The sequence below is a fragment of the Pinus tabuliformis genome, chromosome X, assembly GCF_031772625.1.
Source record: "Pinus tabuliformis cultivar Carrire ecotype Pingquan chromosome X, CPIR1, whole genome shotgun sequence".
NCBI lineage: Eukaryota > Viridiplantae > Streptophyta > Pinopsida > Pinales > Pinaceae > Pinus > Pinus tabuliformis.
In genome coordinates, this window is record NC_142308.1 from 1,519,716,725 (window position 1) to 1,519,739,345 (window position 22,621).

At 40.9% G+C, this 22,621-nt stretch overlaps 1 protein-coding gene across 4 annotated transcripts in view; it reads right to left on the minus strand.

Annotated features, from left to right (window-relative positions):
• The window catches only part of LOC149145831 (lysophospholipid acyltransferase LPEAT2-like), a 412,491-nt gene that overhangs the window by 94,848 nt on the left and 295,022 nt on the right, over nt 1-22,621 (minus strand). For all 4 annotated transcript variants that reach the window (XM_089449183.1, XM_089449181.1, XM_089449182.1 and 1 more), the window contains 2 exons: nt 22,393-22,503; nt 22,142-22,189 (listed from right to left, as the gene is read on the minus strand). In XM_089449183.1, the coding sequence (XP_089305309.1) occupies nt 22,142-22,189; nt 22,393-22,503 (159 nt within the window). The remainder of the gene's footprint in view (nt 1-22,141; nt 22,190-22,392; nt 22,504-22,621) is intronic.

Sequence of the window (22,621 nt, forward strand, 5' to 3'; positions counted from 1 at the left end):
TTCAAAGTGGACTTTGACATGACAGATAGGATGTCAACGGACAGGGCTATCAGGAAAACCAGGAGACAGGAGAACGGTGAATGCGGATGGTCGGAAACGCAGGGAGTGGGTCGATGGATGAAACCTGATGTGCAAGCACGAAACGGGGAACAAGCAGTGAAGGCTTTAATGGGGGGTGTCCTATGTGGAAGGTACAGTTGTTCTCGAGTGTTCGACAGCTATGTAGGAAATAACAAAGATGCAGCAGATAGGCTCGATTGTTAAACATCACCAAGGCGAAGACTAGAGATATGAAAGATAAACCTTGAATGCCTTATTATTCACAATGATACATATTTATAATACATTGGAGCAAGGTTACTTGGGAGCGAGAGTGGAAGCGGGGGCGGAAGCAAGAGTGGGAGCAACATTTTCATAAACTCCTAGTTTGGGAGCGTTTCCGGGAGCGTTTTTTATATAATATATATTTTTTAATATTTTTTATATTTTGATGCATATATGTCAACAAAAACATGTAGAAGTTATAATCTTCATCAACCAAGTCCACAAGTTAGAAACATACAACATATTCAATCTCATGATTCATCAATCTTAAAGTTTCAAGCTTTCAAAATTCAATATATAACATTTATCATAATTGATCACCAAAGTTGTACTTGCAACTTGTAAGCTAAGTGTAACCATTACAACAAAGAATATCTAACATGAAATGAAATGAAATGAAACAACTTTCAACTTTCACGAAGCATCATATTCATAACTCATTACCAATGAGTTATAATTGCCAACTTCAAACTTCAAATCTAAATTGTCATAATCATATGTTGTTTACAAAAAATATCATAATAAATATGAAAGAGTCAACAGTTATTAAAACTACTAGAAACTAGAAAAGACAAGTAAATCTATTATCTACAACTTCCTCTTGCCGCCAGGGGAAATGTCTAATTTCTGAGCAGGTCGTGATGGTCTTCTAGGAGTCTCCTCCCACACAGTCGCATGACCAGAACCAGAAGCCACATGCCCTCCACGTGAGGATGTACATGGAGGTGGCAGAAGCAAAGGAACGATACTTGGAACTCGAGCACTGGCACTGCCACTGGATAGTGGGGGTGGCATGGTTCTTGTTGCTTCATCTTCATCTCTCATAAGTTCTGCTTCTAATTCTTCAAGATAAATAGTGCCATCCTCCAAATTATCGTCCTCTAGTTGGTTGTCCCAAATTTTATAGGATCCTCATAAGCCCGATCACAGTAATGACTCAACAACCTCAAGTTGTAGTGCACATAAACCAAGCTTTCTACTTGGTTTTCATTGAGTCTGTTTCTTCTCACATTATGTGTGAAGTTGTAGGTGCTCCAACACCTCTCTGCAAAAGAAGTATTTACAACCTGTGAGAGAACTTTTTTTGCCAATTTTGGCAAAAGTCCCATGTCAGCATATGCTTCCCACCATGTGAGAGCATCAAATCTGTCTTTATCTTCCATTGCATGCGAACCAAACAAACCAGTGCAACTGAAGTATCTGCCTAATTCAAGATGCATATTAGCACACTCCTCCCTGTCAGGTACCAACTTGTCTAATGCTTGCATATATCCTGTAGATACCTCTTTATCTGTATGGGGTTTGACCCTAACCCCACCCCTAGGTGCAAGTTGACCCAACCAAGATGGAGAGTAGTATTTTGGCGTAAGGATATATGCCAAGGCATGTGGTGGAACATTAAGTTTATTCCACCATGTACACACACAATTGTAAATCAGTGTATACAAGTTTGGATCATCTTTCTAAACAATATCTTTTATTTTCCCTAACATGGTATCCATCTGCTCATACACCTCCCCAATCACCGATTTATCTGTATCTGCAAAACGAATCATGTGATAAATGGGCTTGGTGAATTCATATACTTGCCTCACACGTGCCCAAAACTAACCATCAAGAGCGATCTCCTCCACCTGTTCAAAACCTTGCTTGTCAGCTACATTTGTAGCCCTTTCCTTTAATATCTGCCAGTGTGGACTTCATACCATGCTAGCCAATGACTCTCTTAGCTTCAAAGGGCACCTGAAGGTGAGGTAATAGCTAGCAAATCTAGTCTTTGCAATTTTCAACAGCTCCAATCTTGAGTGACTGCGGAAAAGCCCATGGGTATTGCTATGATTTGTAATAAATTTTATCATTTGTTTGCCTCTCTTGTACAAATCACCAATCCATTTGTATTGTTGGTTTTTGTTCTTAATAATATCATGCATCAAAAGGTTCATTGTGTGAACCAAACACCCAGACAAAAATATGTTCGGGTATTTATCCTCAATAATTGCTCCTGCTGCCTTACAATTAGCAGCATTATCAGTGATGACTTGGATGGCATTGTATGGCCCAATACGTTCAATTGTTTCAAGTAATGGTTTTGCAATGTTGATGTCGGTCTTGAACTTCTCTGAGTAATCATACAGTGAAAGAAAGATGGCACCACTAACAGACACAGCAAGAACACTTATCAATGGCTTGCCTTTTACATTTGTCCATCCATTAGATACAATGGACACCCCATGCTCAGTCTAAGAATTTGTCATTCTACTCAAAGAATGTGATATTTTTTCTTTTTCATGATCAAGTCAAATGGTTCTAGTCTTGTCATACCTAGGGCTCTTGTACCCTTTAGGGGCATCATTTATGGCAAAATCCATTTCCTCCCAATAAGGTGAGCGAAGAACATTGAATGGTATCCCACATGCATAGAGAAACTGGTAAACTTTTGAATCCACATCATTCCTACACCCTTCATCAAGGAAATATGATATGGTTCTATGCCTTAAAGAGATGTTTGGTCCTGTGCCTCTCCCTCTCAGTCATGCAGCCTTTTTTTTGCCACTAGCGAACGTGAGATTTTTTTTAGAGGGGGGAGCGGTCGGGAACAATCGCTCCCTAACCGCTCCCTCCTCTAAAAAAACTCTCTTGGACCGTAGGGGAGCAGTCAAGGAGTGAATGCTCCCGACCACTCCCCTAAACACTCCGACAAAAACAGGGAGCGTTTTTTTTTGCCAGGATCACGAAGAGGGAGCAATTTCGGGAGCGAGCCCCCAACTAGCTCCCGCCTGGAGCACGAATTGGGAGCAAGGACGTGAGAAGGGGGGGGGCCATTCCCTTGCAACCCTGCATTGGAGCGACCCTTAGTTTCATATTCCAAGTGGCCTCTTGGACTCCCCTTAACTTTTTAGCTTCCACGCCAACCCTTAGAGGATTAGGTGTCCAACATTCCCCCCTTTAATCTGAAGGGGTATGTATGAGTCCATGAAGAGAGTTGTAATACAAAATGTGCAAAAATGCATGGCAGCACTAGGCTGAATGTGCTCTCTGAAATGTTGGCATAAGGTGGTGGTTTAAGGATGACCACCAACATTGGAATGCTTAGTGCAGTTCCTGGAACTCTTCCAAATCTGGTAAGATGTTGAAATCTTCTGCTAGAGGAAGTGTCCCTAATGCTTTCGAGAGGGAGACCTTCAACCTAGAAAAGCGAGGTCTACAACCTGCGATGGTTTAAGGATGACGACCAACTCTAGAATGCTTAATGCAATTCCTGGAACTCTTCCAAAACTAGCAAAAAGATGAAGTTTTCTGCTAGAGGAAGTGTCCCCAATTCTTTGAAGAGGGAGAAGCTCAACGTGAAAAGGGAGCTCTCAACCCCACATAGATGGTTTAATGTTGACCACCAACCAATGGCATGCTCAGGGGCATCTCTGTCTTTGGATACAACTCTGAATTTGGTATGACAAGTTGTGGCTCAGGCAACGTTGCACGAAGTGGGGACGGTTTTGGAAGCAGGGACGAGGAAGCATCATTTCCCAAAAATCTAGGAAGCGAAGTGTCTCGAAAGCATCTACTGTATATATATATATTAAAAAACATCCAAAATACCAAATTAGTTGTAGAAGAGATGAAAACATGCATATTTTTACATAAATCAAGATAGATATGGCATCCATTGTACATCAATGATTAATTATTCTAGCATCAACCATATAGATCCTAGATTCTTCTTCTCTTTTCTAGCCTTTGCTTCTGCTTCAATTCTATAGGGATATTAGTCAACATTGCCTAATTTTGAACAAACAACTTAATCCAAGCCTTATAATATGGTAGAGAAAGTTTAACATGCCTGATCAATGATTTTGACTTGAGTAAAGGGTACATAATTGCTAAGGCCATGACAAAGGAGTTCAACAATCAACGATACCAACACTGGGGTACATATAGGGCTTGGTGCTCTTGATTAAATGCCAATCACATGCCCTCATACATGATATAATCCAATGAAACGCCACAATCCCATTGATCCTGAAAACTGTTAAGTCTACTGAATTTTGAATGAGATATGAAATTTTGTTTTCTCCATATGAAGTCTGATGAAGTTGGCACCACTCTCAAACATCCTAAGTCATTTCATGGTAATGTTAAAAATTTAAGTAAAAGGATGGAAATGAAAGATAAAGGAGAATGTCATTTTTACTTTAAGAATTTAACATTACCATTAAGGAGCATCTAGGGAGCATCAAGGGGCACCTTGGGAGTATTTGGAAAGTGTAGTTCCTCACATAATAGTTCAAAATTTCCAAAAAGAAAACACGAAAATCCCCACGGAACCATGCGATCCATGGTGGATACACACCTGATCCTTTCCGGATCCGTGGATCGGGCAACAGGAACTGCGGATCCGGCCCCCACGGATCCAAATTTCCAAGAATCGCCAAAAAAAGGCGGAATCGCATGGATCCAAATTTCCAAGAATCGCCAAAAAAAGGTGGAATCACGGATCCGATTTTTGGATCCGCAGTTCTGCCGAAGGATCGGTGGTAGATCCATACAGGACGCGGTTCTGCCTCCAAATCCTTAGGGGGGATGGTTCCTGCAATACTGGGCTTAGGTTCGCTTGATGTGGCTTTGAAGCTTGTAGATGACCATCACTTACCCCCCCTGTCAGATACAAGGTGAGAAGATAGAGAAAACTCAACTGCAAGACCTTTTAATATTCTAGAAGAGATTTTGACATATGATTCAAATATCTTCTTACCTGTTGAAGTCCATTGCCAAGAAGCGATCAATCCGAGATGAGTCTTTGTTCTTGTAAGAGGCTTGTTTTTGAATCATTTGTGTGAAGAATGAGTACACTGACCATAATGCTTGCACGGATGAAGATCAAAACAATGATCTTTCATATGGCCAACTCAATCAAGTGTTGGCATTTAACAACTTTTGTTTGCGAATGTGGAGGAGCAAAATTTGGAACAGGTGAAGGTGAAATGTCATAAACAAATCCAGCACTCTGAAACTGGATGGGCTTTGAGTAACCTGGACTATGACAGGATGCCTCCTTGCCATATCCAAGACCTGTTTTGTGCTTGTTGTGGACAAGCTCTTCCCAAGGTCAGATGATGGGCTTGGGAAATGCAGATTGAACTTTTGCATCGGCATGCAAATTTGCTCCTTCATGCATAGTCATGATTTCAACCAGTGTTTCAACCAGTGTTGCAAGTGTTTCCACCAACATTTAAGGTTGAGTCATGGTCTTTGTCAGTCTTCAACGCACTGTTCCAACACCATTCCAACAATACCTCGCATATACTATTGAAAGCAACAATCATGGCCCTTTCAATGAGCAATTAAATAGAACCAACCACGAGCAGCAAATTCTAGGCACAGTTCCATGTATCACAATTCATAGTCTTCAACCCAAAGGAATGATACCAGAATGATAGGCTTAAAATAGTAGAGGTCTAACACTGCAGGAGCAAAGCAGAGCGTAGGACTGACAAGCGCTCGTAGCAACAGAAAATGATATGTCAATGCTAGCAGGAAAATAATGGTGTTTCTTAGCAATGCATGTAGGAGTTATAACAAAGGAGGAGTGCTCAGATTCACAAAGACCACGAAAACAAGTGGCTCAAAATGGAGCAGGGCCAGCAATTGCCCGCTTTGATACCATGTTAAACATCACCAAGGTGAAGACTGGAGATATGAAAGATAAACCTTGAATGCCTCATTATTCACAATGATACAAGGAGTGACCCTTGGTTTAATATTCCAAGTGGCCTCTTGGACTCCCTTTGACTGTTCAGCGTCCACACCAACCCTTAGAGGATTAGGTGTCCAACATCGATAATGAGGTGGTTTGAATGATGGTGATCAATGTCAATGGGGTTCGGTAAATTGCAACAAACGGACGACTGAGCGAAGGGAGAACTCATGTGCAGGGGACCAACGAGAGGGGTTAGAATGATGATAGAGTGGACAGCAGCAGGAGGTTTCACCAAATGAACAACAAGATGCATGTCATGAATGAAGAAAGACAAGGGGGTCAAAGGCAGGAGGATCAAAGGCTTTGATGCCACTGTTAGAAGAAAACTAGTAGTGTAATTAAATGTAGACTTTGTAATAGGTAAGTAATTGTATTATTGATAAAATCTGAATGGTGAGTTACATTCCCTCGGATAGTGTGCCTAAATAGGCATTGACTAGTCACGAGTGTTTGATTTGTCATGCCTTTTGACCTTTCATTACATAATTAATTTTTATTAATGTTAATTCATTAATTATTATATTATTTTTTATAAATTATTTATTCATAACAAAATCCTTGCAAATATTACAATAGGGAAGGCCCCCTTGAGCTGGAGAAGAGCATCCCTGAAGTGAAGAAGAGGGTCAGCAAGGTGGCAGTGGTCTCCCTCTTAGTTGCACTCAAACTACACTTGGGTGTTGTTGCCAAAAATAAAATCCATTTCCCAAAAGACATGAATAGAGCAACTACAACTTTGGATGAGGGTGCATTCATAAAAGATTTATTCTCATCTTGGCAACTCTATTGGAAGAACAAAGTCTTTGTTCAAAAGTGGACTTTGGAGACTAAGTGCTAGTGACCCAGTGAGGTGAGATAAGCACCATTGATGGCTCACCTTGGCAACTCTATAACTCTCTATTTGGAATAAGACACAAAAATTATTTGTTATCTAATTTAAGCTCTCAAAATGGCTCCATGAGAATTTCATGATAAACATAGTGCGAGTGATGTTGAAAGTTACTGTGTATCCAAACCACTCAGAAGATTGTCCAAACTTTGATGGCAACCACTCCTTGGCCATCTCTCATGTGGTGAATTTTTTGAAGTATACTTCAAAAATCAATGTGATACATGAAGACATGTTGACGACACTATTTACTTACTAGAGGCACAAAGGGATTTACTTACGTATTCTCGCAAACCAAAGAGTATATCTTTTATTACACATGTTATTGAAGAATATCTCCAGTGTTGGGATCCAAGATTTCAGAGGTATGAAGACACTTTTAGGGATCTGGTAACAGCCCTACAGGAAGAAGATCTTGAAGAAACCATTGAAGAAGTAAGCTGTCACAATCTGTTTTCAACCCTAAATACCAGCTTTCAAGACAGTGGGTTTTGTGAGCAGATGGTTGAAGATTACTGTGACAGGGAATTCTCACTCAATCTTTGTAGTGAAAGAAGAAAAGGATTTGATGGCATTTTGCAGACCTATCAAAAAACTCCCATGGATTTGCTCACCCAAGAGCTTGCTGAAGCATATGAGGCAGTGAATTCACTCTATGTCACTGCAGAAAGAAAGTACAGTAATAAGAGAGCACAAATCAACCCATATAAGAACCTGGTGATCAATGATCAACCCATTATTTTGTCCAAGGAGCTGCTGGAACTTGAATAGCAGAGGGGAGAGGGGCAATCCAGAAGAGGTAAGCCTAGTTGCAAAAGTAGATTAGACTCTGGAAAAAAGTGCTGGTAGTGCTAGTCGCATCCTCAGCCCCATATCAATAGAACAGAGCATTGTCCAAGAACAGTACTGTCCACATGTTCAGATTCCAGAAGAATAATCAGATAACAAATGGACCCTAGATTCTGATGGGAATAAAGAACAGAATTGTGTACAATGCATAAGGTCTCCCAAGGCTGAAGAGACAAGCTAAGCTCTCTCATAATCTGTGTATGGCAGGACCCTTGGCTTTAATGATAATGTACTCCTCAACTCAGATCTGTCTCCGTTTTGGGAATGGAAGGGCCATAGACACTACATCTTGCGTTTTGATGAATCTCCTGTTTATGATATCGAGAATGTGTATGGCAAAAGGGGCCTAGATTTGGCAGAAAGTCAGTTTTCAGTTTTCAGCTCTAAAGAAGATCAGTTTTTGGTTGTCAACCCCAGCATAATTACAGCCACAGAAGTATATGTAAAGCACTATGCCATTCCAGTCCTAACAAAGGTAGATCAGACTTTCATTGTAGCCTGTAGGTGTTGATAGTCTCTGCCCCATATTAACAGAACACGTCCATTTTGTTCTAGATTACCAACAAATCTCAGATGTGAATGGGATTATTTGCAAGATCAATAAATATACCAGCATGTCCCATCCTGGAAATTCCAATCTAGTAAGAAACATGTATGATGATGTCGGCCCAGATTTGAATGATAGCTTTGGACAGAACAGGGATAGGTTTCCAGAGTTGCATTATGATGACTATCTTATGATCAGCCCTACTCGTAATTGTGCTGGATATGAGGACACCTCTGTTCTCATCAAAGGACGAAAAATGCAAACTGATGAATGTAACAGTCAACAGCTTGGAATGATCACTCTCTACTACAGCAATGACGCTAATTTATTTTCACGAAAAAACAAAAAATACACAACAATCAATCCTTTCTACATATTTAAGTCATGAAAAATCATTGAACTGCAAACAAAATTTTAAGGAAGATCAGAACCAAAAAATAGAGAAAGTAACTTGTAAAAATAACATACCAAGACACACCAACCAAAATTCAGAAGTATAATCAAGATCATTTTGTTGTGGCAGTGGTGGTGGTGGCAGCTGTGTGCATATAATATTATAAAGGAAAAGAAAAAACTTAAAATTAAACGGAATCATAAAAAGAGAACCCCTTATTATCCTTTATTTATAATAAAACAAGAGTTAACAACTTGAAGTCATCACTCTCTACTACAGCAATGACATTCATTTATTTTCAGGAAAAGTCATGAAATACACAACAATCGATCCTGGCTGCACATCTGAGTCCATGGCATAAATCACTTACAGCAACAACCAACAACATTTTACTGGTTACACTGCATAAAATTCCATCCCCAAGTTGATCCAACACTTTGCCACAAGTCCGCAACTGGAGGGTAATAATTTCCAATCACCGCTGTGGACAGAAAGGCATACCACCATCAGCGCTATATGGAGTATAATCAAGCTTGAATGTTAGTAGTGTCATTTGTCACATCCCCATCAAAAATCGTATCACTTGCTCGTGTTCTGCTGCCATCCAATAGTATTCTGCCAACATGGCGAGTCTAATAGAAGCTACGCAGTCATATGAAAAGCAACCCTTCCTAAATCATCCCTACAGAATATCTGTTTGTCACTGCCCATACCTATCAAGCGAAGAACGCGATGATAGAAGCATATGCGTAGACAGATCAACAACAATCATGCTTTGTTTTCAAAAGTATCGGCGTCAAGAGAAAACATAGACCCGAGGCCCAATAAGTTTAATCACATAAAGTTAAAAATTATGGCAATGACCAAAGGTTTTATCAAATCAGATATAATGGGGTATGTGAAGTTTTAATGGTATTTAATTGCCTAGGGACGTACAGAAGGGGGCTTAATGATGGGTTTTAATAAAAATAAGCTGGTAGGTTTCGTCATAAAGGAATTCTAACCTCATGTCCTATATTATTAAAGGGATTATGTAAGGAGACAATGTTAACATTGCTATTTCTCTGAAAGACCAGGTTGACATGGCCAATCAACTATTAACCATTACGCTGAGTATAGTCAAAAAGATACAGGAACAAAAAACTCTATGATCGAGGCACAGAGATGGCCGCTAGAACTTGAAGATAGAGTGGGGACTCAATGGGGGTGACAGCTAAAGAGAACCTAATGAGTAACTAAATAGTTCCACCAAATTGATGGCTCTGATATTGATATAATATCCAGAATGGTACTATTACTGAATAAACAAATATATTTCCAATCTGTTATGTTATTAATAAATGATTAAATGGTGATTTACAAGAACTCTCGTGACAGTATATATATTTATTTACCGGTCATGAGGGTGAAGGTGTTGATTTGTGGTAGCATCTGATATGCTCTAGCCATGAAAATTGGTGGAGAAAAAGCACATGAGATCTCCAAGACCCAGAAATGGTTTGGACAGATTGTACCCAGTTTGGGAGATATTAAAATAATTAATATTTTAATGGAGTTCCTAAGTCTGAACTTACGAAAAATAAAATATTAGTGGGTATTAATATAAAACTGGGTGAGAAGGTTCCAAAAGTCATGGATCAAGCCAAATCTAATCTTCGCCGTTGATTAGATATTTAATCTCAGTCATTGTAGGACCAACGGGAAAAGTATAAGAAGAGGCTTGAGGGTCAGTTGGAGAATACACCAGAGTGATCAGTCATTCATTTTGCTAGAGTGGGGTTGCTAAGCAAAAGTGAATCAGTGATCAACAGCAAGGGCTAGCGCTGAGCTTCAAAGTCGTCGGAGAGGGTTTCATGCGACAGGTTTTCTGAATACCTGTTTCTGAATATAGAGGTATTGCTACCATGTATTTTTCTCTATCAGGTGAGCCGGTTAGGCACCCAGTTGTACTCAAGGAAATACTGCATAATAATAAACCCTCAGAATAGTTGCATCAGTTTTCCCGCATTGGGTTTTTTTGGTGAAATTTGTCCAAAAATAACGGTGTCACTTATGTGTTTGTTTTCTTTCAGTTGATGATCTGTAGATGTTGTGACTGTATTGTGTTTATTTCGGTATTTAAATGTTTTAAATAACTTGTTCAGAAGTTACAAGTAGAAGAAAGAAACCAGCAGAATATAGATTAATTTTCTAACGAATAGACTTAGAAAATTCAACATGGTATCGGAGGGTGGTTGTAGATCACAAGAGAGTTGAAGGCATCATCTAAGCAGAGCATTTGCAACAGATTCAGGCAGAGCATTTGCAACAGATTCAGCTATCACGAGTTACAGGGTTGATCCTTGCAGAAAGCGACAAAGGAAGGGTTGACGCAGAGGGACTGCATCATCAGTCCGGGCCTGAGAGAGGCCAGCACAAAGGCTGAGGGGGGCAAAAACAAGCTCATGCAGAACCACGGAGAGCCCAAGAGGGCTGACACAGTTGGCTAAGGGAGTTGTTTTGTCATTGTCGGGATTGCACAAAGCCAAGAGACTCAATCCTTCAGTTGCAGGGGTGAAGGAAGCTATGGGTAGTTTGCAGGAGCGAAGCTGGTGGGGTACTGTGGTCAAAACAGTAACTAACAGGGCAAAACCAAGGTAGAGGGAGTTGTTACCGAGGCAAATTTCTAGCCAAAGAATCCGGATCAATGTTGTAGTTGCACAGACGATCAAAGAGGGCAACTTGACGGTTGGCAGAAGGATTTCCAGGAGGGAAATCAGGACTCAAAGGGAGTCCAGAAGAGAACTTCCAGAAGGGATGTAGAGAGACTCGGATGAGTCGAACCGAGAACTTCCAAACGAGAAGTAGAGAGACTCAGCAGGAGTCGAACCGAGAACTTCGAGGTGGGAAGTAGAGAGACTCGTAGGAGTCGACAGAGAAGAGCAGAGAGATGGTCGTGAATGGGCTGAGAGATCAGGACAGGTTGGACAGAGCATCCAACTTTGTGGTCTAGAAGGCCAAGATCTTGTCCATTCTAGATAGACATCGTATCAAGGGCTTCACCTTGAGAGTAATGGCTATCCCAGTTGACCTGGTAGCTAATCAAAGGTACGAGGAGGCAATGGCTAAGGCAAAGTGTATCATCCTTGATGAGGTCAAGTATCATGTGGTCCAATATATTGCCGAGAAGGAAACGGCAAAGGAGATGTGGGACACTTTGAAGACATTGTACCAACATACTTCCGTGCAAAGGAAGATGCTCCCGGAGAATCAGCTAAGGTCATACCAGAAGCAGAAGGGAGAGCAAATAGATGTCTTCCTCGGTCGGTTGAAGGAGATCTGTGACCAACTGACTTCCATAAGGGCCATGCCAAATCAGGAGTTGATGGTGAGGACCGCGCTTAGCGCAGTCTCCGAGGACTAGGAGACATTTGTCCAAAGTATACTAGGCAAGGTGAGTCTTCAAAATTGGGAAGAACTGTGGGCGGCTCTTCGTCAAGAAGAGATCAGAGGTCTGACCAAGACGGAAAGTAGCGGCAAAGGGGTCAGGATCAAGAAGGAAGAGGAAGAGGATGCAATTCTAGCATCTGCAGGAAAGCAGGAGAAAAGGAAGAAGAAAGACCTCTCCAAGGTCAAGTGCTTCCACTGTGGGGTACTGGGTCACTATGCGAACAAGTGTCCAAGGAAGAAGAACAAGAGAGAGGCTTCCGAGTCTAAGGCAGTGCCAGTGAAGGCGGAGAAAGAAGTCGAGGAGGATGATGATTGTGCCATGAGTGCTCATGTGCCACTTGAGAAGAAGTGGGGAGACATCGAGCTGTAGTTAGGAGGACTACAGGCAATGAGGGGCAGGATCCTTGAGGTACCCAACCTCTTGGATTATATCTTGCTACGAGAGCCCCGAAGAGGAGTAGCAAGACTGGCGGATGTAGATAGAGACGAATGCAGATGAAGCGAGGAGTCCCCAGGTAGTGCAAGGCTAGCAAGCTGCAATAGTGCGATAAGCACGGAGAGTGTTGCACCAGTGCAGGATGGCACAAAGAGGTGTGCAACGATGCGAGATGCAGGGAGTTGTTGCAGCAATGCAGAGGTCAGTGGAGGGAGCACTTGTTAGCCACAGAGGGAGATTCAGCATCAGGAGTGTTTCTAGCCTGACAAAGATGTCAGAAGTTGGGTGGATCAGTTACTTACTTCTCAGTAACTGAGTTGCAGTGCAGTAGTTGTTAATTTGGAGTAGCATCGGATGTGCTCTAGCCACGAAAATTGGTTGAGAGGCTAAGGCACATAGGATCTCCAAAACCCAGAAAGGGTTTGGGCAGATTCTAAACAGTTTGGGAGATATTAAAATAATCAATATTTTTAATGGAATCCCTAAGTCTAAGCTTAGGGAAAATAAAATATTAATGTGAATTAATATAAAACTGTGTTAGAATGGTCCAAAGGTCATGGATCAAGCCAGATCTAATCTTAGACGTTGATTAGGGAGTTAATCTCGGTCGTTGAATTATCAACGAGAAAAGTATAAGAGGAGGCTTGAGGGTCACTTGGAGAACACACCAGGAGATCAAGATTTCGACTTTCTGGGGCAGGGTTTGCTAAGAAAGTTGAGAGAGTGATCAGAGTTACAGTTGAGGGGCAGTGAATACAAAAGTAGAGAGGCAGAGATAGCACCGGGAGGATCAGCGCAGTAGCTGGAGAGAGGGACGCAGAAATAGTTAGGGTTAGCCAATCTTGTGCCAGAACAGTCGGAACTGCCAGGAACTGCCGGGAACTACCGGAACAGTCCGGAAAGCTGACGCAGAGGGCAAAAGTCGAAACTGTTGGGAACAACTGGAACTACCGGGAATTGTTGGAACAGCCAGGAAAGCTGACGCAGAGGGCAGAAGCCAAAACTGCAGGGAATAGCGAGAACTGCCAGGAACTGTCAGAACTGCCGAGAAAGCTGATGAAAAGGCAGAAGCCGAAACTACTGAGAACAGCCAAAACTACTGGAGAGCTGACGCAATCCCTAGAGGCTGACGTTGGGGTTTCGTGGGGCAGATTGGAGCTATGGAGCTGTTGGAGTGTTTATTCAGGGTTTCAACCGGAATATCTACTTCCGAGTAGAGAGGTGCTGCTGCCAAGATTGTTCTCTGTTTGGCACCCAAATTGTATTATGAAACTGCTTAATAAATCAAACCCTCAGATAACTACATCGGTTTTCCCGCATTGGGTTTTTCCGGGGAAATTAGTCCAAAAACAACGGTGTCACTTGTGTGCTTGTTTCTATTTCCTTCAGTTAATGATCTATAATGTGTTGAACATGTACTTGTATTTATTTACAGTGTTTACATGGTAAATAACTTGTTAATTAACAGAACAAGTAGGTAGGAATAAATTAGTAAAGTGCATGAAGGGTTTCTAACGTGTCAGACTTAGAAATTCCAACATGGTATCAAAGGGTGGTTGCAGATCACAGTCAGCCGAGTAGAGCAGCAGCAACAGAAAATAGTTGTGACGCAATGCCTGCGTCATCAAGATTCAGCCAGGAAGAGGCAGCGCAGAGGCTGAGGGAGGCAAAGGCAGGCTCACGCAGAGCCACCTAGAAGCCAGGAGGGCTAATGCAGTTGGCTGAGGAAGCTGATTTGTCGATGTCGGGATTGCGCAGAGCCTAGGAGCTCTAACCTTCAGTTTGTTGGGGTTTACGAGGCTATGGGTAAGTTGCAGATTGGAGCTGGTGGAGTACTATAGTCAGAACAGTACCTAACAGGGCAAGGCCAAGGTAGAGGGAGTTGTTGCCGAGGCAGATTTCTAACCAAGGAATCCGAATTAGTGTTGTTGTTGCACAAACAATCAGAGAGGGGCAACTTGACGTTGGCAGAAGGATTTCCAGGTGGGAAATTGGGACTCAGAGGAAGTCCAAAAGAGAACTTCCAAACGGGAAGTAGAGAGACTTAGCAGGAGTCAAACCGAGAACTTCCGACTTCCAGACGGGGAGTAGAGAGACTCAGTAGGAGTCGAACCGAGAACTTCCAGATGGGAAGTAGAGAGACTCAACAGGAGTCGAACCGAGAACTTCCAGACGGGAAGTGGAGAGACTCAACAGGAGTCGAACCGAGAACTTCCAGGGAGGAAGTAGAGAGAATCCGCAAGAGTCGAACAAAGAACTTCCAGATGGGAAGTAGACTCAGCAGGAGTCAAACAAAGAACTTCCAAATGGGAAGTAGACTCAGCGGGAGTCGAACATAGAACTTCCAGGAAGTAGAGAGACTCAGAGGAGTCAACAAGAAGAGTAGAGAGATGGCCATGAATGGGCTGAGGGATCAGGACAGGTTAGATGAGGCATCCAACTTTGTCATCTTGAAAGCCAGGACCCTTTCTTTTATGTGTGCCATGAGTGCACACACACCACTTGAGCGGAAGTGGGGAGACATCAGGTTGTAGTCAGGCGGACTACAGGCAATGAGGGGCAGGATCCTTGAGGTACCCAGCGTCTTGGATTAGACCTTGCTACGGGAGCCCCGAAGAGTAGTAGTAGTACTGGTGGATATCAGTAGAGACAAATGTAGATGGAGCAATAGAGGGAGCTATAGTTCAAGATTCCCAGGACAACGTGACGCTAGCAGGCTGCAACAGTGCGAGAGGCACAGGAGTGTTGCACCAGTGCAGGATGACACAGAGAGGTGTGCAACAGTGCGAGATGCACAGAGTTGTTGAAGCAGCGCAGAGGTCAGAGAGGGAGCACTTGTCAGTAATAGAGGGAGCTTCAGCATCAGGAGTGTTTCTAGCTTGACAGAGATGTCAGAGTTGGGAGATCAGTTACTTACTTCTCAATAATTGGGTTGCAACGCAGCAGTTAGCAGTGGTAGTGTTATGGCAGCACGATGCAGCATGATGAGAAGGGTTGCAGTGCAGATGCAGCAGTGGCAGTGGCAGGGCCATGGGTAGCAGTACAGGATGCAACAATGCAGAGAATGTTGGGCAGCGGGCCTAACATCAGCACAGGGACTGATGTCGGATGATCAGGGTGATGCTCAGTGAGGAGTATTACTAGAGCACAATCCTCGCTAAGGGGGAGTGTTGATTTAGGGTAGCATCAGATGTGCTCTAGCCACGAAAATTGCTGGAGAGGCTAAGGCACATAAGATCTCCAATACCTAGAAAGGGTTTGGGCAGATTCTAAATAGTTTGGGAGATATTAAAATAATTAATATTTTTAATGGAGTCTGTAAGTCTAAACTTTGGGAAAATAAAATATTAATGTGAATTAATATAAAACTGTGTTAGAATGGTCCAAAAGTCATGGATCAAGCCAGATCTAATCTTACTCGTTGATTAGGGACTTAATCTCGATCATTGAATTGTCAACGAGAAAAGTATAAGAGAAGGCTTGAGGGTCACTTGAAGAACACACCAAGAGATCAAGATTTCGACTTTCTAGGGCTGGGTTTGCTGAGAAAGTTGAGAGAGTGATCAAAGTTGCAACTGAGGGGCAGTGAATATAGAAGCAGAGAGGTAGAGATAGCACCGAGAGGATCAGCGCAGTAGCTGGAGAGAGGGACGCAGAAATAGTCGAGGTTAGCCAGTCTTGTGCCGGAACGGCTGGAACTGTTAGGGACTACCGGTACAGTCGGAACTGGTGGGAACTGCCGGAACAGTCGGGAAAGCTGACGGAGAGGCCAGAAGCAGGAACTGCCGGGAACAACTGGAACTATTGGAACAGTCGGGAAAGCTAACGTGGAGGGCAGAAGCCGAAACTACAGGGAACAACCGGAACTACTAGGAACTGCCAGAACTGCCGGGAAAGCTAACACAGAGGGCAGAAGTCGGAACTGTCAGGAACAGCCAGAAATGTTGGGAACAACCGGAACTATCGAGAGAGCTGACGTAGTCCCTAGAGGCTGACGTTGGGGCTTCGTGGGGTAGATTGGAGTTGTGGAGTTGCTGAAGTGTTTATCCAGGATTTCAGCAAGAATATCTACTTCCAAGTAGATAGGTGCTACTACCGAGATTTTTCTCTGTTGGGTGAGCCAGATTTGGCACCCAGATGGTATTTCGAAACTGCTTAATAAATCAAACCCTCAAATAGCTACACCGGTTTTCCCGCATTGGGTTTTTCTGGGGACATTAGTCCAAAAACAATGGTGTCACTTGTGTGCTTGTTTCTATTTCCTTCAATTGATGATCTGTAATGTGTTAAGCATGTACTTGTATTTATTTCCAGTATTTACATGGTAGATAACTTGTTAATTAACAGAACAAGTAGGTAGGAATAAATCAGTAAAGTGCATGAAGGGTTTCTAACGTGTCAGACTTAGAAATTCCAACAGTAGCAGTTTGCAGTAGCACGATGCAGCATGATGAGAGGGGATGCAGTGCAAATGCAGTGTTGGGAGGATGGACCAACAGCAGCACGGATGTAGAGGGAGCTGTCGTATGGATGCAGTAGTGGCAGTTGGAGGGTCATGGGTAGCAGTACAGGATGCAACAGTGTAGAGGATGATGGGCTAGGAGGCCCAGCATCAACACAGATAACGGTGCCAGATAATCAGAGTAATGCTCAGTGAGGAGTATTACTAGAACACAGTCCTCTTTAAGAGGGAGTGTTGATTTGTGGTCGCATCTGATGTGCTCTAGCCATGAAAATTAGTGGAGAGACTAAAGCGCATGAGATCTCCAAGACCCAAAAATGGTTTGGACAGATTGTACCCGGTTTGGGAGATATTAAAATAATTAATATTTTTAATGGAGTTCCTAAGTCTAAACTTAGGAAAAATAAAATATTAATGGATATTAATATAAAACTGCGTGAGAAGGTTCCAAAAGTCATGGATCTAGCCATATCTAATCTTCGCTATTGATTAGAGATTTAATCTCGACCGTTGAAGGACCAACGAGAAAAGTATAAGAAGGCGCTTGAGGGTCAGTTGGAGAATACACCAAAGTGATCAGTCATTCATTTTGCTAGAGCGGGGTTGCTAAGCAAACGTGAATCAATGATTAGCAACGAGGGGCAATGAGTATTGGACAGAGAGGCAGAGAGAGTACTGGGAGACCAGTGCAAAAGCAGAAAGAGCGAGAGCAGTAGCCAATTTAGGCCACACAGAGCCCAGCAGAGACAGCGCAAAGGATAGAGGGACTGTGTCATCCACGCAGAGGCTGCTGGAGTGACGCAGAGGGTCCCAGAGGCTGTGCAGTGCCTCAAAGGGCTGACGCAGAGGGTCCTGGGGCTGACACAAGTCAGCAGGAGGCTGACACCAGAGAGCAGAAGGGCCAGCGTTGAGCTTCAGAGTCATCGAAGAGGGTTTCGTGGGACAGGTTTTCTGAATACTTGTTTTTGAATATAGAAGTATTGTTGCCGTGTATTTTTCTCTGTCAAGTGAGACAGTTATGCACCCAGTTGTACTCAAGGAAATACTGCATAATAATCAACCCTCAAAATCGCTGGACTGGTTTTCCCGCATTGGGTTTTTCTGGGGACATTTGTCCAAAAATAACGATGTCACTTCTGTGTTTGTTATCTTTCAGTTGATGATCTATAGATGTTGTGACTATATTGTGTTTATTTCGGTATTTAAATGTTTTAAATAACTTGTTCAGAATATACAAGTAGAATAAATAAACCAACAGAATACAAATTAATTTTCTAACGGATAGACTTAGAAAATTCAACATAAGGGTTACGACCCTTGGTTATTAATTATTATTAATGTTACTTAGTAATGTATTAGTATGTAATTTATACATATTCTACCTATGTCAGACAATCAATTTGACAATAAATGTCGTTTTGAATTTAGTCACTGGCAGAAGTGCCCAAGCTAAAACCATGGATACGATGGATCATTCACATTAGAGGATATTTGATAACAAGATACTTTGAAGTTTGAACCTTAGCTCCAAACAAAAAGCCTGAGTTTAGATAAATCAAAACGTAATTAATGACCGACAAGGACTTGACCAGATTAGTTACCAGAACATATAGGCAATGATCTTTATACATATATTATATAGGAAATTACTACTCAATCGGCCATAGATCTAATCTACACTTCTAATAATCATAGAGCCTGTCAGAAGGTTCTAGCAGATTTCATGGAAGAAAATTGATATACCTAAATCTAAACCTTGTTGATTAAATTCATTGAAGCTTCATTTAATATTAACAGTTCAAAGCTTAAAAAATAAAGGATTACCTGCTCTACATCTTTCAGCGTTGTCGATCTAATCTATGTACTCACCATAATGAATTTTTGTCCTAGCTTGACTTTTGCAATGCATGCATGGCTTCCAAAATGCGTATGTGCCCCTCCCCAACTACTGGAGCGCATACTTGAGAAACAAAGCACATACATGCATAACTGGAATGTAGGAATGCATGTGTCTTCTTGTGGGAATGCATACTCTCCCTTGATTGTCTAAAGATAGGCCATTCATTGACCCTACTCTCTCTCTCTCTCTCTCTATATATATATATACACACACACACACTTCATTGTTAAATGGTCTACACATATCTATTGTATAATATTTAATCTTATATCATTTTAATTCTCATACTCAAGGCTTGATTTTTTTGAATTCCATTGCCACCAAACTCAAACATGAACATGAACCAAGTGACAATGCCACACATATGTTGCACACTTCCACAGACATTCCTAGAATGAAAGTGAACTCCTAATAAGAAATCAAAACAGTTAAAGACAGAGCAATGGTCATGTTCCTATTGTCTTCTTTTTGTCAACGATTCTGAGATTCACAACATGTACGGAGTAATAAAGAGAAGAATGGAAAGATACACAAAACAAAATCATATCTATGATTCAAATAGAATATGAGTATTTTCAATAAAATTGGCCTAAAGCAGTGACTGCAACATTCTAATTTATGTTAACATTTCACCTACAAATCATTCTAAATAAAAACGTTGGTATATTGACTATATTCTTTAACTAAACCAGAAACATAAGACAAGAATAAACTTTTTGTTTCGTTGACTCGGTAGATGATAAGGACTACCACTCTCGTGAATACGAGCAAGTTCCTCCTCTGGATGAGAACTCTATGCTCCCACGAGTTTTACCATCTCTTTTTTGTGTGAGAAAGAAAAATCCACAGCCACCTGATACACCTAAGAAAACTTCTCTGACCAACCCTCCCTTTCACCAATTTCTGGAGGTAAACTGAAGAGTCCTCTTCAATTACCTTCTAAAAATATGTTCGTTAGTCCAATCTTCCATTGTTGTTTACAACAATTTTTGTTGGCAGGATTGACAACAAGATTTGTGTCGTTGTCAAACTCAAAAAACACTTCCGTTTTCCTTTTTTCTCAATGTTGTGAAAATCGTGATCAGGATTAAATCGGCGCGGGGAACAAATCGGAAAAAAATGGAATTATCGGGAAAAAATCATTTGGTACAAAAATATTCAATTTATTTTCAATTTTTTTAATATCTAAACCATCTACAACATAAAATAAATACATTGACACAAAAAAACTAATATATAAGATGTTTAATATCATTTCTAGCGCTAAAATCACACATAACATTGAATCATGTCCTGAATAGTAAGTCCTAACTCCTGAGTCCCAACTCAGCCTCAAAATATCAACAAAAAATATGATAATGTATCTCATCATGTCATAATGTCATATACAATAAAATGAAAGTCTAATCCTATTGATTTCCTCTGCCCCTCTTGCGAGAAAATGCCACAGCTTTCCCATTCCCTCTAGATGTAGATGTTGGTCCCTGTGCTGGTGGAGATGGCAGTGGAGTCTGATGTGCTCTAGAAGCTGAAGAACTAGAAGTAGGAGCTATAGGAGGTAGACCACGTCCTCTACTGGTGGCAGGGGTAGCCCGGGCAGGGGGTGTCACCGACTCACCTGGAAACATTACAATCTCCCAATCCTGAAATCCTGAAAAACTGATAACTCTGCTGGATTTTAAATGAAATCTAAAATTCTACTTTCTCCATATGAAATCCAATGAAGCTGGAACCACTCTCAAACATCCTGAGTCATTTCATGGTAATGTTAAAAATTTAAGTAAAAGGATGAAAATGAACATTACCATGAATAGCATATCCATACTAGGGCCTAGACTTGATCATTAAGCTGCCCCACTCAAAAATTATATGTTTCTTTCAAAAGAAAAAGCATGAAAAAACCCAAAAAAACGTTATAAAACTATTCTGTCGCGACACCCGGCGATTTTTTAAGTTTTTCGCGATTTTTTCAATAAAAATTGGCAGAAAAAAAAATCTGGCGATTTTTTCGTTTAATTATCGCGATTTTATCGGCAGAGGGAAAAAATCGCGATTTTTTCATTTTATCGCGATTTTCACAACACTGTTTTTTCTTCACAAAAGTTAACAGATGAACTCTTCACCTTGTTGCAACTCATTTATTTTGCAGGTATATTGTCCAATATCTAGTAGGGTCTTGCAGAGACTTCAGATAACTTATTTTTCAAAACAGATTTTCTTTTGGCCATGTGCAGACCCACAAGTTTTCACATGTCAGTTGCTCATTTTTCATTATTGCTCTATATCTGCTTTGTCTCAACCCAATTTCATTCATTCATGCCTTTCACAGATCTGAAAGCTGCAAATATTTGTAGCTCAAGATGTCAAACTCAAAATTTTGACTGCAAGTTCCCATGCTGCACAACAGGTGTCTCTCAGGCTTCAGCCACTCAAAATAATCTACCATAAATACACCAAACGGATATAAGAATAACTATCAAGAAAGCAATCTAATCTACACATCCATTATCCTAAAAGAACCTCACAGTGATCAAGAGCTACACATTTCATGAAAATTTAGAATTGTCCTTATCTCTCTGATATGATGTTAAGCTTCTGAGATTCACAGCATTCAAGAATCAACAAAGATAAAAATGGACAAATTGCACAAAACAGAACTGTATATTTAATTTGAATAGAGTATGGACCTTCTATATAAAATTTTCACAAAGCAACCACCTAAATAATCATTCTAAAGTTTGCTAACATTTGTACAACTAATCATGTAAAATAATAATGAAGATTTATGCTTAACTACACAACAAAGTTACAAACAGAGTCAAAAACAAACTTTCTACTCTATTGTTTCAAACTGCCAATTCATTAAACAGCAAGCTAACAGTCTGAAATTAAATCTCTCCAACTCTTATTTCTAAACACAATATCTTGATGACTATTTCTAAACACAATATCTTGATGACTATTTCTAACAATTTCATCTTGCTTTCCCTAGAAATAATATCACAATAAAAGACTAAAGTGATTTCACCTAAAGAAAGCAAGCAAACTTTTTCCACATTTGAATCGATAACTAAAATCAAAGTACTTGGGCATTCAACATTATCTGAAGAATAAAAAATACTAAAAATCAGGAGAACAAGGTTTGTGCAAGTTTACATTGTCTTCAGAAATACTTGGGAAAGCCAGCTTCAATGTTCGCTCAACCTGAAGAAAGAGCAACAAGAATCTTATGCTTCTGCACAGTTTCTAGGAAAACTAAAGAAATACCACTAAAAGTGACATAGAACAGAGTTTTCAAAGAAAACCAACCATCTTGATGTCATATAGCATACATAATACAAATGCCAGAAATAATAATTTTGACAGATAAGATATTACACCAAATATTGAAAAAGAGACGGAGTTACCTGCTCTTTAGAAAGAACATGGTTACCCTCTACGTCACAGTATTTAAATGCCAATTCACATGCCAGAGGAAACTTTGGTCGTTTCCGAATGCACATTGAACCACACAAGTACTGCACATTTATCATATAAATAATGTGAGATTAATGAAAGTCCTGAACATGTACACTTTAAAACAATGACTAACTAGCTTCACAACGTTGTTGTAATCAGCAAATACGAAAATACTAC